Source organism: Chiloscyllium punctatum, chromosome 48, assembly GCF_047496795.1.
Source record: "Chiloscyllium punctatum isolate Juve2018m chromosome 48, sChiPun1.3, whole genome shotgun sequence".
Lineage (NCBI taxonomy): Eukaryota > Metazoa > Chordata > Chondrichthyes > Orectolobiformes > Hemiscylliidae > Chiloscyllium > Chiloscyllium punctatum.
In genome coordinates, this window is record NC_092786.1 from 61,538,560 (window position 1) to 61,554,525 (window position 15,966).

At 42.1% G+C, this 15,966-nt stretch overlaps 1 protein-coding gene across 6 annotated transcripts in view; it reads left to right on the top strand.

Annotated features, from left to right (window-relative positions):
• Positions 1 to 15,966, top strand: part of usp8 (ubiquitin specific peptidase 8) — a 57,385-nt gene that overhangs the window by 36,960 nt on the left and 4,459 nt on the right. For all 6 annotated transcript variants that reach the window (XM_072565420.1, XM_072565418.1, XM_072565423.1 and 3 more), the window contains exons 12-18: positions 1,403 to 1,483; positions 5,892 to 6,151; positions 6,894 to 7,106; positions 8,794 to 9,004; positions 9,537 to 9,770; positions 12,307 to 12,449; positions 12,952 to 13,084. In XM_072565420.1, the coding sequence (XP_072421521.1) occupies positions 1,403 to 1,483; positions 5,892 to 6,151; positions 6,894 to 7,106; positions 8,794 to 9,004; positions 9,537 to 9,770; positions 12,307 to 12,449; positions 12,952 to 13,084 (1,275 nt within the window). The remainder of the gene's footprint in view (positions 1 to 1,402; positions 1,484 to 5,891; positions 6,152 to 6,893; positions 7,107 to 8,793; positions 9,005 to 9,536; positions 9,771 to 12,306; positions 12,450 to 12,951; positions 13,085 to 15,966) is intronic.

The following is a 15,966-nucleotide window of genomic DNA, read 5'->3' on the forward strand; positions in this document are numbered from 1 at the left end:
TTTCAATTAAATTTCCCCCAACCACCACCATTTTTCTGGACTCAAACGAATCTCATCCTAACTAGTTAAACCTCCCTTCATGTGCTAGTCGGGTGAACCTTTACTGCATTCCCTCTATAGTAAGAACATCCTTCCTCAGATAAGGTGGTGAAAATTGCACTTAAAATCCCAAATGTGGTCTCACCAAGACCCTGTGTAACTGCAGCAAGACATCTGTACTTCTGCATTCAATCTTCTTGCTGTAAAGGCCATCATTCCATTTGCCTCTGTACCTGCATATAACTTCACTGTACATCACCAAAGCATGGCAGCAACATTACTGACAGAGAGCCCTGAAGAGCGTAACCTGTCACAAGCCCACCAACAGGAGAAAGAAAAGCCTATTTGAGTCTCAACTTTGCCATTTTACATTTTGCAGCTGCATCTCTCTACAAATGACATGGTTTCCTGTGATGGTGAAGCTCTACATTGCTGAGGACATCCTCAACTCTCACTACTCTAATTTTTTTCTCTTTGGAATGTACGGATGATTTATTTAAGTGCGAGGAGCCTTGAACTACTTTTGCATGGCCACATCTGTGCAGGGACCTTTTCTGCACATGGTACAGAAAAAAGCACACTTTTGCATTGAGATACTACTACTAACAAATACAGTAAATTCCAGGATATCCCTGCACCTCCATAAGGTACTGTGGGCCATCAGTAACCAAATTGATTCACTTCATTCTCCATCTTATGCAGTAGACCCCTCATTCTACTATTGAGCTCACCCTAACTGTGGCTCATTGTGGAAAGGATAAAAACTTGCAAGAAGTAGTACTGGGCCCACCTAAAAATGAGCTTTACATATGTGCTAAATAGTAGAAACTACCCGGAGTGGACATAATTTCTTGTAATTTAACCCTTCGTGTCCCAGTATTATTCTAGTAAATATCTCACTGCATTCATTCCAAGATCAACACTTCCTTACTGACCTGTCATGCCAAGCACTACTTGGTACTTGGCGATTGCCTAACCAGGGTTTACCTGTCCTTGACACTTTAATGAACCTTTACTTGTATGTTCAAGTTTCAAGACCTCCACTTGTGCTGATGTAGAGTTATCATGCTGTAATTAGATACCCCATCAGTGAAAGTGCCACTGGTAATAATAGGCTTTTACAGAAACAATTTTGAAATTATAAGTATGAACATAGTTAAAAAGGAAAGAAAAAATTCATACTTCAAAACAGTGAGAAAATGCTGTCTTTGGCTCTACTCTGAACCATCCACTTGGTAAGTTTCCTAACTGTTTTTTGGAATCGTGGAATGTATGTGCTTGATTTGTGAAAACAGTTTTATTGCTGATAATTTTTTTTGGTCATCTGCACAAAGCCTTTGACGATCATTTTTATTTAATATAGGAACATAGAGATACATTAACCAGAGCAAGGAGTGAGGAAATGGGCCGAACAGTTCCAGGCTTACCCCAAGGATGGATGAAGGTATGGTAACCAGGTTATGACTTTTGGCCAAAAACACTTTTTCTAAGGAATTAGAAAGAATTTGCATTTTCCCGCCGAACTCTAGGAAGATTGTGGTGTTTTCTCATCAATCTGTTCAGAAATGTGTTATAACATCTCTGGAACAGATGAGACCTGAATTACCCTGACCTTAACAGTTTTGAATACTGTTGGGGGAGATGGCTCACCAGGGGAAGGCAGCAGTAGTCAAGCTGACTCAGCTGTACAGAAGGGCGAGAAAAAAGAATGAAAGGGCTATAGTCGTAGGGAATTCAATTGTAAGGGGAAAACATGACTTCCAAATGGTATGTTCCCTCCCAGGTGCAAGGTTAGGAATGTCTCCGATCGGCTGCAGGTCATTCTGAAGCGGGGAGGGTGAACAGCCATCTGTTGTGGTGCATATAGGCACCAGTGATAAAGGCTAAAAAAAAAATGGGGTGAGTTCCTGCAAGCAGAATTTTAGGGAGTTGGGAGCTAAGTTTAAAAAGTAGGACCTCAGAGGTAGTAATCTCAGGATTGCTACCAATGCCTTGCTAGTCAGTGGAAATAAAAGAATAAGCAGGATAAATACATGGCTTGAGAGGTGGTGCGGGAGAGTGGGGTTCAGATTTTTGGGACATTGGGACCATTTCTGGGGGAGGTGAGACTATTAAAATTGGATGGTCTATACCTAGGCAGGACTGGAACCAATATCCTTGGGGGTGTTTTTGCTAACGCTGCTGGGGAGAGTTTAAACTAACATAGCAGGGGGATGGAAACCAAATGAGGTGGTTGGTGGACAGTAAACAGGTAGTAACTGAAGCCAGTAAGGAGCTAGATACCGAACCCCTTTCTTGATGAAGAGCTAATGCCTGAAATATTGATTCTCCTGCTCCTCCGATGCTGCCTGACCTGCTATGCTCTTCCAGTGCCACATTCTCAACCCAAGACACTGAAGTCAGCATGATTAAGGGGAAGAGTAGGCAGGGACCAGATGACGAACGTAAAGGGACTGGTGGTCTGAGGTGCATTTGTTTTAATGTGAGAAGTTTAGTAGGTAAAACAGATGCACTTAGGGCTTGGGTTAGTACCTGGTAGTATAGTGTTATTGCTATTGAGACTTGGTTGAGGAAAGGCAACTAAATATCCCAGGATATAGATGCTTCAGGAAGGATAGACAGGGCAGTCAAGGGGGTGGAAGAGTTGCATTACTGGTCAGAAAGGATATCGCAGCTGTGCTGAAGGAGGGAACTATGGAAGACTCGAGCAGTGAGGTAATATGGGAAAAAGTGCAGAAGCAACGTTGGGGCTGTACTACAGGCCTCCCAACAGCGAGCGTGAGAGAGAGGTACAATAGATTATGGAAAGATGTAGGAGCAACAAGGTGGTGGTGATGGGAGATTTTAATTTTCCCAACATTGACCGGGATTCACATGGTATTAAAGGTGTAGATGGAGCTGAATTTGTAAGGAGCATTCGGGACGGTTTAATAGAGCAGTAAGTAAATAGCCTAACTCAGCAGGGCTAGAAGAAGCTCATGCTAGACCCAGTGTTGGGGAATGAGCCCGGCCAGGTCGTTGACGTTTCAGTGGGGGATTACTTTGGGAATAGTGATCTCAATTCCGTACGTTTTAGAATACTCATGGACAAAGATGAGTGTCCTAAAGGAAGAGTGCTAAACTGGGGGAAAGCCAACTATAGCAACATTCAGCAGGAGCTGGGGAATGTGGATTGGGAGCAGCTGTTTGAGGGTATATTTGATATTTGGGAGGCTTTTAAAGAGCGGTTGATTTGATTGCAGGACAGACATGTCCCTGTGAAAATGAGGGATAGAAATGGCAAGATTAGGGAACCATAGATGACAGGTGAAATTGTGAGTCTCGCAAAGAGGAAAAGGAAGTGTACATAAGATCTAGGTGACTGAAAACAGATGAAGCTTTGGAAGAATATTGGGAAAGTAGGACCAATCTGAACAAGGACTTAAGGCAATAAGGGGTCATGAAATATCTTTAGCAAACAGGGTTAAGGAAAATCCCAAAGCCTTTTATTCGTATATAAGGAGCAAGAGGGTACCTGGAGAAAGGGTTGCCCCACTCAAGGACAAAGAAGGCAAGTTATGTGTGGAGTCAGAGAAAATGGGTAAGATTCTTAATGTGTCAGTATTCACAGAGGAATACTGACCGAGAGGACATGACGGATGTTGAGGTTAGAGATAGATGTTTGATTACTCTCGGTCAAGTCGGCAGAAGGAGGGAGGAAGTGTTGGGTATTCAAAAAGGCATTAAGTTGGGCAAGTCTTCATGTCAGACAGAATCCATCCCAGGTTACTGAGGGGAGTGAGAGGGGAAATAGCTGGGACCATAATAGTTATCTTTGCAGCATCCTTGAACACTGGTGAGGTCCCAGAGGACTGGAGAATTGCAAATGTTGTCCCCTTAATGAAGCAGGGTAGCAGGGATGATCCAGTTAATTTTGACCAGTAAGCCTGACATCGGTGGTAGAGAAGCTACTGGAGAAGATATTGAGGTATAGGATCTATTTACATTTGGAAGAAAATGGGCTTATCAGTGATAGGCAACATGGTTTTGTGCAACTTAATAGAATTTTTCAAGGAAGTGACAAAGTTGATCGAAGGAAGGGCTATAGATGTCATATACATGGACTTCAGTAAGGCGTTTGATAAGGTTCCCCATGGTAGACTGATGGAGAAAGTGAAGTCGCATGGGATCCAGGGTGTACTAGCTGATGGATAGAGAACTGGCTGGACAGCAGGAGACAATAGTTGTGGAAGGGAGTTTCTCAAAATGGAGAACTGTGACCAGTGGTGTTCCACAGGGAATCTGTGTTGAGACCACTGTTAGTGATGTACATAAATGATCTGGAAGAAGGTATAGGTGCTCTGATTAGCACGTTTGCAGATGACACTAAGATTGGTGAAGTAGCAAATAGTGAAGGGGACTGTCAGAATGCAGCAGAATATAGATAGATTGGAGAGTTGGGTATAGAAATGGCAAGTGGAGTTAAATCTGGACAAATGTTAGCTGATGCATTTTGGAAGATCCAATTCAAGAGCAAACTGTACAGTAAATGGAAAAGCTCTGGGGAGTATTTGATGTACGGAGAAATCTGACTGTTTAGGTCCACTGCACCCTGAAGGTGGCAGTGCAGGTCGATAGTGGTCAAGAAGGCACACAGCATGCTTTCCTTCATCGGACAGGGTATTGAATACAAAGGTTGGCAGGTCATGTTACAGTTGTATAGGACTCTGGTTCGGCCACATTTGGAATACTGCGTACAGTTATGGACACCATCTTATCAAAAAGAAGTGGATGTTTTGGAGAGGGTTCAGAGGAGGTTTGCCAGGTTTTGCCTGGTATGGCGGGCACTAGCTATGAAGAAAGGTTGAGTAGATTAGGGTTATTTTCATTGGGAGGATGGAGGTTGAAGGAGGACCTGATTGAGGTCTGTAAAATCATGAGAACTGTAGACCGGGTGGATAGCAAGAAGCTTTCTCCCAGAGTGGGGGGCTCCATTACTAGGGGCTTAAAGTGAGAGGACAAAAGTTTTTAGAGGAGATATGCATAGAATGTTCTTTACACAGAACGTACTGCCGGTAGAGGTGGGCTCAAGAACATGATTTAATATGTATCTGGACAGGTACATGGGCAGGGAGGAGAGGGATACAGATTCTAAGAAAATAGGCGACAGGTTTAGATAGAGGATCTAGATTGACGCATGCTTGCAGGGCCAAAGGGTCTGTTCCTGTGCTGTGATATTTTTGTTCTTTGTACCCCTGTGACACAAGTGCCCCTCTGGGACAATTCAGTAATTTTAATCACATTTGCCCTCTCCTATCAGCTCATAGAGCACTCTATCATAGGCAGACCAGTAATGAGTAAGTCATCTGTTCCCAATAAGATGCTGCTCAGGATTTCATTTTGTTAATTCTTTGTGGAAATAACTGCAATAAGTAGCTTAACGTATGGACTTCCAGCAGCTGTGCAGCACAATGTGTTGGACCAAAGTGCTTTGTTTCTAGCGAATGGAGGTATAGAACTATTGAAAGGTTGTGGCACAAAAAGACCATTCAGCCCATCCTGTCTGTGCCAAGATGTATTTAATTCCACCAAGATCACTATTGGGACAAAGCAATCGTGGCAATCTAAGTTGTAAACTCTGCTGTAATTTATTTGTTTGTGCAAAAGCAGTAATTTCTGCTATCTGCAACAAGCACAGCCTTGAGCAAACAAAATAACACTATATGGAAGTTTTACCAACTTTTTTCCATAATCTAGTAAGACATATCGTTTAATGTATTTCATTGGAAATGTCAATTTTTGGTATTCCAGTAGAAAAAGCCAAATCTAATCTTTTTAAGTAAACATCCCATCTTGTATTTGCTCCTTTTCAGTTTCTTGATGTGGTGACTGGAACCTACCGTTACTATCATTCACCAACGAACTCTGTGCACATGTATCCGCCTGAAATGGTGCCATCAATTACTCCTCCTGCAACCCCTCCAACTCACAAAGCCAAACCACAAACTGCAAAAGATGTTGATGTTCCTAAGTTAAAGCGTTCATTCTCCTCACCGGATATTGCCCAAGCCATTCAAGAGGAGCAAAACAAAGCAACAACAAAAATAGTGCCCACAGTCAATCGGGAAACCAAGTAGGTTCTTTTAATTATTTTCAAGCTGTTGTCTATGGTTAACAATATAATTGACTCAATTTTCTCAGGTGCAAATTAAGATTTTATTCACTAATGTTCTGTTCACAACTCAAACCAGTTACTTGTTCCTGCATCTTTGTTATTGCCACTGTGGATTTGACACTCTGAGAACTGTGCTTAGAGTCATAGAGATGAACAGCATGGAAACGAACTCTTCAATTCAACCCGTCCATGCCAACCAGATACCCCAACCCAATCTAGTCCCACCTGCCAGCACCCGGCCCATATCCATCCAAACCCTTCCTACTCCTATACCCATCCAAATGCCTTTTAAATGTTGCAATTGTACCAGCCTCCACCACTTTCTCTGGCAGCTCATTCCATACATGTAACACTCTGAGTGAAGAAGTTGCCCCTTGGGTCTCTTGGCAAAGGTTTGTCCATTCTCACAACCACACTCCCAACTCAATCCAAAATATTTTGGTAAACCTCCAGTTTGCAATTGTGATCTGTTGCAATAAGTACTCCATAATTTTGAATTACCGTATCCAAAGTGTACAGACGTTCCTGGAAAACGTGCACAAAATCTGAACTTTCTCCACACTAGTGTGTATTTTCAAACTAATAAATAGTATAATTACTTTTTGAAATGAATATAAATGTGAACCTTCCTAATTGAATAATTAGGAAGTCACTGGTCCTTGCCCTAAATTGCATGGAATGTTTTTAACGTCTTTTGCAGGCCCTCTGGCTACAGCAAAACAGAAATCTCCAGCCCTTCTGCTTCTCAAATCCGAAACCTGAACCCTGTATATGGTGGGATGGGGCGAGCATTGACCGGTCTGCGAAACCTTGGCAACACCTGCTACATGAATTCCATCTTGCAGTGTTTAAGCAACACTCCTCATCTGGCAGAGTACTTCAATAAAAACTTCTACCAACAAGATATTAACAGGTAACAATTACTATTTGTAAGCCATATCATGGTGTGGTGAAAGACAAAAAATGTTGTGCATTTCCCATGACCCCAAGTATTTTCCAGTCAGTGAATTGCTTCTGAAGTCTAGTGGCTGTTGTATACAGGATAATAACTGGATAATTGTTTTTGAAGTAATGTTGATTGAGGGATAATTATTATTCAGGTCACTGGAAATAACTTTTCAAAATACCTGTCATGGAAAAGTTTACATCCAGCTGAGAGGCAAACTGGGTCTTGATTTAACATTGCGTTTGAACGTTGGCACCTCTGATATCCACCACTCCGAGTTCTGCACTGAAGTGTCAGCTTGGATTTTTTTTTGGTGTTGCCCTGGAGAGGAATATAAATCCACAATTCGCTGACTTGACGTTTGAATTCTATAGCTGCAGCTGAAACAGATGGACATAAATGCTATCTGTTGTCCAAATTAACATCCAACATTCAGTACAAACTTTTGGATAGTTGCAGGTAGTGTTGGTTAGAAAGCACAGTATGATGAAGAAAGCCAAGCAGCCAACTCTTTTTCAGAGTCTCTTACTCCAATGACTCCTCCAGGGAAAGGTTAAAAGGCCAGGCAAATTGGGCGTCATACTCCCTTCTCTTCCCCTCCTCCAAAAAAACAACAATGTCTGGAATAGTCTTGATTATCAATTAGATGCAATATTTGCTGATCCTAACCAGCAACAACCCCATCTTTTTTAAAATTATAAGTCTTTTGACCGTCAGTAAATGAGTGATTCTGGTTCGCAATTCATTTTGTTTAGTGCTTTTACCTAGTTAACAATGCTGGAGGCATAAATACAGGCTATTCAAGGCTATCTTGGAAAGAAATGTCACTTGTTTGTTCATTCACTGGCTTTTTCATCTGGAATGAAAAGAATACCCATTCATGGGGCACCACGAAGTGCCGTTCCAGATCGTGCATCATCCCAGAGTTGGAAATGCATTGCTGTTGCTGAAACTCCTAGTCTGATAGTACAAATTTAACAAGTAGTTACCGTTGCCATCCAAGTCAGCTCTGGGTAAGCAATAAATAGCAATCTTGTCAGCAATATCCAATGCCAAGAATAATTACTACAAAGTAAATTTTTTTTAACATTGCCAGAAACAAGTAATGAAACTGTAGCTTCGATGTTACAATTGTTTCTGCAGAATAGGTTTAGTTTTGGAACAAACTATAGCCATGAATCCAAGTTCCATGAATCTACGTTTCGCCCAGTGTGTCAGCTGAGATGCAGTCTGGAAGATTTGACATTGACTTTGTTCGACATATGCTGAGCATGTACAGCTATCTTAAGAACAATTTAAGACAACCATGTACTGAAAACCTGTGCACAGCAGATACATTTTAAAGATAACATTGATTACACTCTACCATTGTAAAGTTCAGGATTCTTCTGAAGTGTCAAATCACTGATGCTAACAAATACCAACCTGGAGCTATAATGTCATTGAATGGCAGAGCAGACTCTCACCGAATGGACTTTGTACTCCTGGGTCTTATGGCGTAGTTAATTCACAATGAAATCTTAGAAATTTAAAGCTGAAATCTCTCTGCTTGTAGCAAGACTATTGCTCTCATTGTCTGTCTTAAAGTGTAATCATGTTGTTGGAAGGCTTGTTGCGTAAAATGAATAATTCCAATTTGTTTTGTTTTGGATAGGTCAAACATTCTTGGTCATAAAGGTGAGGTGGCTGAAGAGTTTGGTGTGATAATGAAGAGCTTGTGGTCAGGTCAATATAAATACATCAGTCCAAGAGATTTTAAGGGACGCATAGGCAAAATAAATGACACATTTGCAGGATATGTGCAACAGGATTCCCAGGAATTGCTTCTGTTTCTAATGGATGGACTCCATGAAGATCTTAATAAAGTAAGAGCTGACAGAATGCAGTGACATTGCAATGTGCACAATTTGGAGAATGTGTAGATTCCCTCCTGCCCTTGCTACCCTCCAGTCCCCTCGCTTCCCCCTCACTCCCTCCTTTCTGTGCATCAGTAAGTGACTTTCTGAATTCATGAATGCCGCTCAGGTTGCGGCTGAGTTTTTTTTTTCTTGCCTGGCCAGTGATGCCAACATTCTCTTGACCAAAGTTTTTAAAAAGCTGCTGCCCTAGTGAATGTATTGTAATTGACTGAAGTTTAGTCACATTGGATAAGAATAGTCTGATTCTGATCTTTCTGACAGCGAAACAATGCGAGGGTCATATGAAGATAATTTGTAGATTGTGATATAGCTCTCACTGTCATTCTGGTAAGGGAATCCTGACCTCTACTCCCACATGCCAGATGCTTAGTCATTGCTAGTGAATGGTTGGTTTGTCCATTCTTTGATCAGCTCGCAGTGTGGGATAAATATATATTCCTAATCTGGAACTAACTTTCTCCTTTCTAATTTCTCTCAGGCTGACCGGAAAAGATACAAAGAGGAAAACACAGATAGCTTGGATGACACAAGAGCAGCCGACCTAGCTTGGCAAAAGCATAAACTTCTCAATGAGTCAATTATTGTGGCTTTGTTCCAAGGTCAATTTAAGTCAACCGTGCAGTGTCTGACTTGTCATAAGAGGTCTCGTACATTTGAAGCCTTTATGTATCTATCTTTGCCACTTCCATCATCTAGCAAATGTTCTCTCCAGGTACGATATTTACAAGAGCATTGTAGATTATTTGTTCGTCCCTTTTGTTCAAAATTTTTCAGTCTCATTTTGTGGTTGGGCTGGGGCTATGGGAGGGAGGGATGATGTCTGAGAGATGGAACAGTTATATGGTTATAACCTTATATGGTTTGGCTCATCTTTGGTCCTGTGGTAGTTACATTTCCTGCCATCACATTTTTAAATGTAAATCAAGGAGAGCCATTTTGTTAAATGATTAGATTGGAAAGAGGGTGCCTATGGAAATGAGCTTTGCATAGTCCACCTTCGGGACAGAGGGGGACATTGTAACTGTGACTGAGCTTTATTGTTAACCTCCATGTCTTACTAGTCCCCAATCGCCCTCTCCAAGAGGACAGAAATATAGTGTTTGAGCTTGTTCTAACTTTGCAGTGATTGAAAAGTGTTAATATCCTTGGTGTTGTTTTCTCTCCCCTCCACAGCTAGACCTTAGCTTGGGAGTATCAGGCACAGCTCTGACAGATTAGGTCTGATTGTGACTTTGCCCCTGGCTGATCTTTGTCCTCCTTGTTCAGGAATTAAGAAGCTGAGTTTGTGGCTATCACATTGTGTTGAATTTCTGTGACTGGGCATAATATAAGTTCCTGCTTTTGATTGTCACCCAGCAATCCTTGTTGCATGTGCACATGTGGTAAAATGTGCTCAGTTTGTAATGGAGATAATAGCCTACTGGCACATCTTAACTTAATCATGTAGGGATGTCATTGCTCATGGCTTCCCTACATTACAATGACCCCACAAATAGTAATGAAGTGAATTACCTGTGGTCATATTTACTGATCAAAAGAGTGTTGGCTGGGAACCTGGAAGAGCTCCCTTCTCCTGGTCAGTACCATGGGATTCTTCTCACGTGGCAGACCAGGCCTTAATGGCTCACTTGAAAATCAGGTCCTTCAGGAATGCAGTACTTTTACAGTGGCGTGCTGTAGTGTTAACCTGGAAAATTGGGTCAGAATTTTAAGTGATGAGGGAGAAAATTGTCAAAATGGATTAGCCTTTAATCAAGAGCTTTGCATGAAATATTTCCGGAGCAGTCATAGAGATTTACAGCATGGAAACAAACCCTTCAGTCCAACCCATCCATACTGACCAGATATCCCAACCCAATCTAGTCCCACCTGCCAGCACCCAGCCCATATCCCTCCAAACCCTTCCTATTCACATGCCCATCCAGATGCCTTTTTAATGTTGCAATTGTACCTGCCCCCACCACTTCCTCTGACAGCTCATTCCATACACGTACGACCCTCTGCGTGAAAAAGTTGTCCCTTAGGTCTCTCTTATATCTTTCCCTTCTCACCCTAAACCTATGTCCTCTAGTTCTGGATTCCCGCACCACAGGGAAAAGACTTTGTCTATTTATCCTATCCATGCCCCTCAAAATTTGTACACCTCTATAAGGTCACCACTCAGCCTCTAGGGAAAACAGCCCTAGCCTGTTCAACCTATCCCTATAGCTCAAATCCTCCAACCTTGGCAATGGCCTTGTAAATCTTTTCTGAACCCTTTCAAGTTTCACAACATCTTTCTGATAAGGAGACAAGAATTGCATGCAATATTCCAAAAGTGGCCTAACAGATGTCTTGTACAGCCACAACATGACCTCCCAACTCCTGTACTCTTTTCTCTGACCAATAAAGGAAAGAATACCAAACGCCGCCTTTACTATCCTATCTACCTGCGACACCACTTTCAAGGAGCTATAAACCTACACTCCAAGGTCCCTTTATTCAGCAACACTCCCTCGGCCCTTACCATTAAGTGTATCAGTCCTGCTAAGATTTGCTTTCCCAAAATGCAGCACCAAGCATTTATCTGAATTAAACTCCATCTGCCACTCCTTAGCCCACTGGCCCATCTGATCAAGACCCCTTTGTAATTTGAGGTAACCTTCGCTGTCCACTACACCTCCGATTTTGGTGTCATCTGCTTACTAACTGTACCTCTTATGCTCGCATCCAAATCATTTATATAAATGACGAAAAGTAGACCCAGCACCGATCCTTGTGGTACTCCACTGGTCACAGGCTCCAGTCTGAAAAACAACCCTCCACGACCACTCTCTGTCTTCTACCTTTGAGCCAGTTCTGTATCCTAATGGCTAGTTCTCCCTGTATTCCGTGAGATGTCATTTCTCACTTTGGTTTTGAGACATTTTTATTTACATTCTCTTTCTCTAATGTTCAATGTTAACTAATAATTTAGATTAAATTGACATTTGAATATATTCTGAAAGGATTATGGGTTGTGAGAGTGTGATGGAGAGTTTACCAGTCTGCAGCTGAGAGGATAGCAGAGGTTCATTTATTGCTGTTATTGTTTTAGTTTTAATGTCTGATTGCATTAACATTTTCATCCCTGAGAGAGACAGTGTTGGTAACACAACCTGGTTCTTAAGCAGTTGAAGAGCGACTTTTAACAGAAATCCACAACTTAATTATTATATCCAATGGATTTACTTTTTAATTTTAATAGAAATTAACATTCTCTTTTGAAGGATTGTCTCAAGTTGTTTTCCAAAGAGGAGAAGCTGACTGACAATAACCGATTTCACTGCAGCAATTGCAAAGCGCACAGGGACTCAACAAAGAAGCTAGAGATCTGGAAACTACCCCCAATCCTATTGGTACATCTGAAACGGTGCGTTTCCTTTAATGAGATGACAGTTCTGACCCATAAGAACACAGATCAGCCTGGACATTTTCTTTGCTATTCTATGACAAGGCCAGACTGGGGTTAGTGCAATCAGACTTCTGTGTCACGCTGGGTTGTGGACAACTTAGCCACACTCTGCATGCTCTTGATCACTATCCAGTCTTAGAAATTGAGATATTTTTCCTGAAGAGAGCAAGGTTGCTGGGACTTTGTTACCATCATTGGAGATGAAAACAGGTGCCTGATGGGTGACTGAGGGCAATGGCTAGCTCATGCTTATGGATTGTAATGTGAGGCACAGCCTTCAAGTGGGAGGAAAAAATGTTCGTTTATTTTTTATCTAGACTTAAATCACAAAGCTGTAGGAAGTATGAGAGCTACTCCTTCCTCACTACAATAAGCGCTATGAGCACAGCCAAAGATTGTCAATTTGCTCAGTTTGTCCTGCTTCAGTGTTAACAAGTACTTGTTTTTTTTCCCCCCACAGATTCTCTTATGAAGGGAGATGGAAACAGAAGCTACAGACAAACGTTGACTTTCCATTGGAGAATCTGGACTTATTCAGCTACCTAATTGGCCCTAGGAGCAATGTGAAAAGATACAATTTATTTGCCGTGTCGGTAAATGGCTAAATTCTCATCTCTTTATAACTTATAAATTTCTTGGGTCGTGGTTAAGCAGCTGTAAGGGTTTGTTGTAAATCTAAAACAAAATATTCAATATTTATCAGTTGAGTGCACTGAGATGAGTTTTACCCTCTCCAAGTTAATGTTAATGGTTTTATCTATTTCACATTAAATCCCAGGAAAATGACAATGAGCTGAAAACCTGCTTTTATCCAAAGCAATCTCAAACTGGCTGATTCTATCATTTTCTTTTTAAACACTAACAATTTGTTATAAGAAGTCCCCACTTTGAGTGAAATAATTTTATTTCCTTTGCCCAAATGTTATGTTGGAAAAGCACAGCAGGTCAGGCAGCATCCAAGGAGCAGGAGAATCGACGTTTCGGGAGGGTTCCTAGGTGGAAGATGAGGCGCTCTTCCTCCATCTTCCGCCTACGAACCCTCCAACCACAAGGGATGAACTCAGATTTCTCCAGTTTCCTCCTTTCCCCTCCCCTCACCTTGTCTCAGTCCCAACCCTCAAACTCAGCACCACCTTTCTAACCTGCAATCTTCTTCCTGACTTCTCCGCCCCCACCCCACTCCGGCCTATCACCCTCTCATTAACCTCCTTCCACCTATCACATTCCCAACGCCCCTCCCCCAAGTCCCCCCTCCTACCTTTTATCTTAGCCTGCTTGGCACACTTTCCTCATGCCCGAAACGTCGATTCTCCTGCTCCTTGGATGCTGCCTGACCTGCTGCGCTTTTCCAGCAACACCTTTTCAGCTCTGATCTCCAGCATCTGCAGTCCTCACTTTCTCCCAAATGTTATGTGCGCATTGACCTTTGTTAACCAATTTTTCTTCCAGATGTTGATTAGCTAATTATAAGGCACCATGGCTCAGTGGTTAGCACTGTTGTCTCTTAGCACCAGAGTCCCAGGTTCAATTTCAGCCTCGGGTGACTGTCTGTGTGGAGTTTGCACTTTCTTCCCATGTCTGCGTGGGTTTCCTTTGGGTGCTCAAGTTTCCTTCCTCAGTCCAAAGATGTGCAAGTCAGGTGAATTGGCTGTGCTAAATTGCCTGTAGTGTTAGGTGCCTTAATCAGAGGGAAATGGGTCTGGGTGGGTTACTCTTCGGAGGGTCGGTGTGGTCTTGTTTGGCCAAAGGGCCTGTTTCCATTCTGTAGGGAATCTAATCTAATCATTCTTTAGTTCATTCGCAAGGTGGGCACTGCAGGTAAGGCTGGTGTTCTGGTGAATGGCTGCAGCTTAATGATGCCCTGGTAAATCCAGCTGGCTCAGTCATCTCATTTTAAAGAACAAATTAGTTATGCAGGAGTTATATTGGTCAAGGGTTGACATCACAAGGAACAGACTGGTTAAGGGGCTTGAATGGGGCAGAATTTGTAAGGACCATTCAGGAGGGATTCTTGGCATAAAATATAAACAGTCCAACCAGGGAAGGATCTGGTTTTGGGAATGAATCCTGCCAGGTGAGTGGAGTTTGTGGGGGAGCATTTCAAAAGAAATGACCACAATTGAGAGTTTTAAAATATTCATGGATAGGGATAACAGCAGTCCGTAGGTGAAGGTATTAAATTGGGGGAAGGCAAACTACAACAAATGAGGCTGGAACTGGAGAATTTGAGGTGGCTGTTTGAGGGTAAGTCCACATTGGGCACGTGGGAGTGTTTCAAACAGCAGTTGATGGAAGTTCAGGAGTGGCATGTTCCTGTGAGAATGAAGGATAGGTCTGGCAAGGTATGTGAACCTTGGATGATCCAGGGATGTTATTGATCTTGGTCAGAAAGAAAAAGGAAATGTACATTAACGTCTAGAACGATGGGAACTGATGAAGTCCTTGAAGTATATAAGGAAAGTAGGAAAGAACTTAAACAAGAAATTAAAAGGGCTAAAAGGAGTTATGAAAAGATGTTTGAAAACGGGATTGAGGAGAATCCCAAGACTTTGTATAAATATAAAAAGCAAGAGGGTAGCCAGGGAAAGGACTGGCCCTGTCAGGGACAAAGGAGGGAATCTATGTATGAAGCCAAAGGACGTAGGTGAGGTCCTTAATGAATACTTTGTGTCAGTATTCACCAAAGAGAAGGAATTGGTGGAGGATGATCTCACTGAAGAGAAGATTGAGTTTCTAAGCCAAGTTGCTCTTAAAAAGGAAGAGATGTTATGCATCTTAAAGTATTAAGGTTGATGCGTCACCACATCATGATGACATCTATCCCAGAATATTGAGGGAGGCAAGAGAACAAATTACTGTATCATTGACAGACATTTTTATATCCCTTTGACCAGATGTGAGGTCCCCAGGGGACTGAAGAATAGGCATTGTTGTCCCACTATTTAAGAAGGGTAGCAGGGATAATCCTGGAAGTTACAGACCTGAGTCTCGTGTCAGTGCTAGGGAAATTATTGGGAAAGATTCTCAGGGACAGGATCTGTATACATTTAGAAGCAAATGGACTTACTAGTGATGGACAGCATGGTTTTGTGCAGGGGAGATCATTCTTCTAACTTGATCGGGTTTTTTGAGGGGATGACTGACTAAGGTGAATGAGGGAAAAGCAATTGATGTTGTCTACGTGGATTTCAATCAAGCGTTTGCCAAGGTCCATCATGGCAGACTGGTACAAAAGGTGAAATCACGTGGTATCTGGGTGAGCTGGCAAGATGGGTATACAACTGGCTTAGTCATAGACAGGGTAGCAACGGATGGATATTTTTTCAGACTAGTGGTGATCCATAAGGTGTTTGTGGTCTACATAAATGATTGGAGGAAAACATAGCTGGTATAGTAAATTTGTGGATGATACAAAGCTTGGAGTTGAGTAGTGAAGAGGATTGTCAAAGGATACAGCAGGATAAATCAGTTGGAA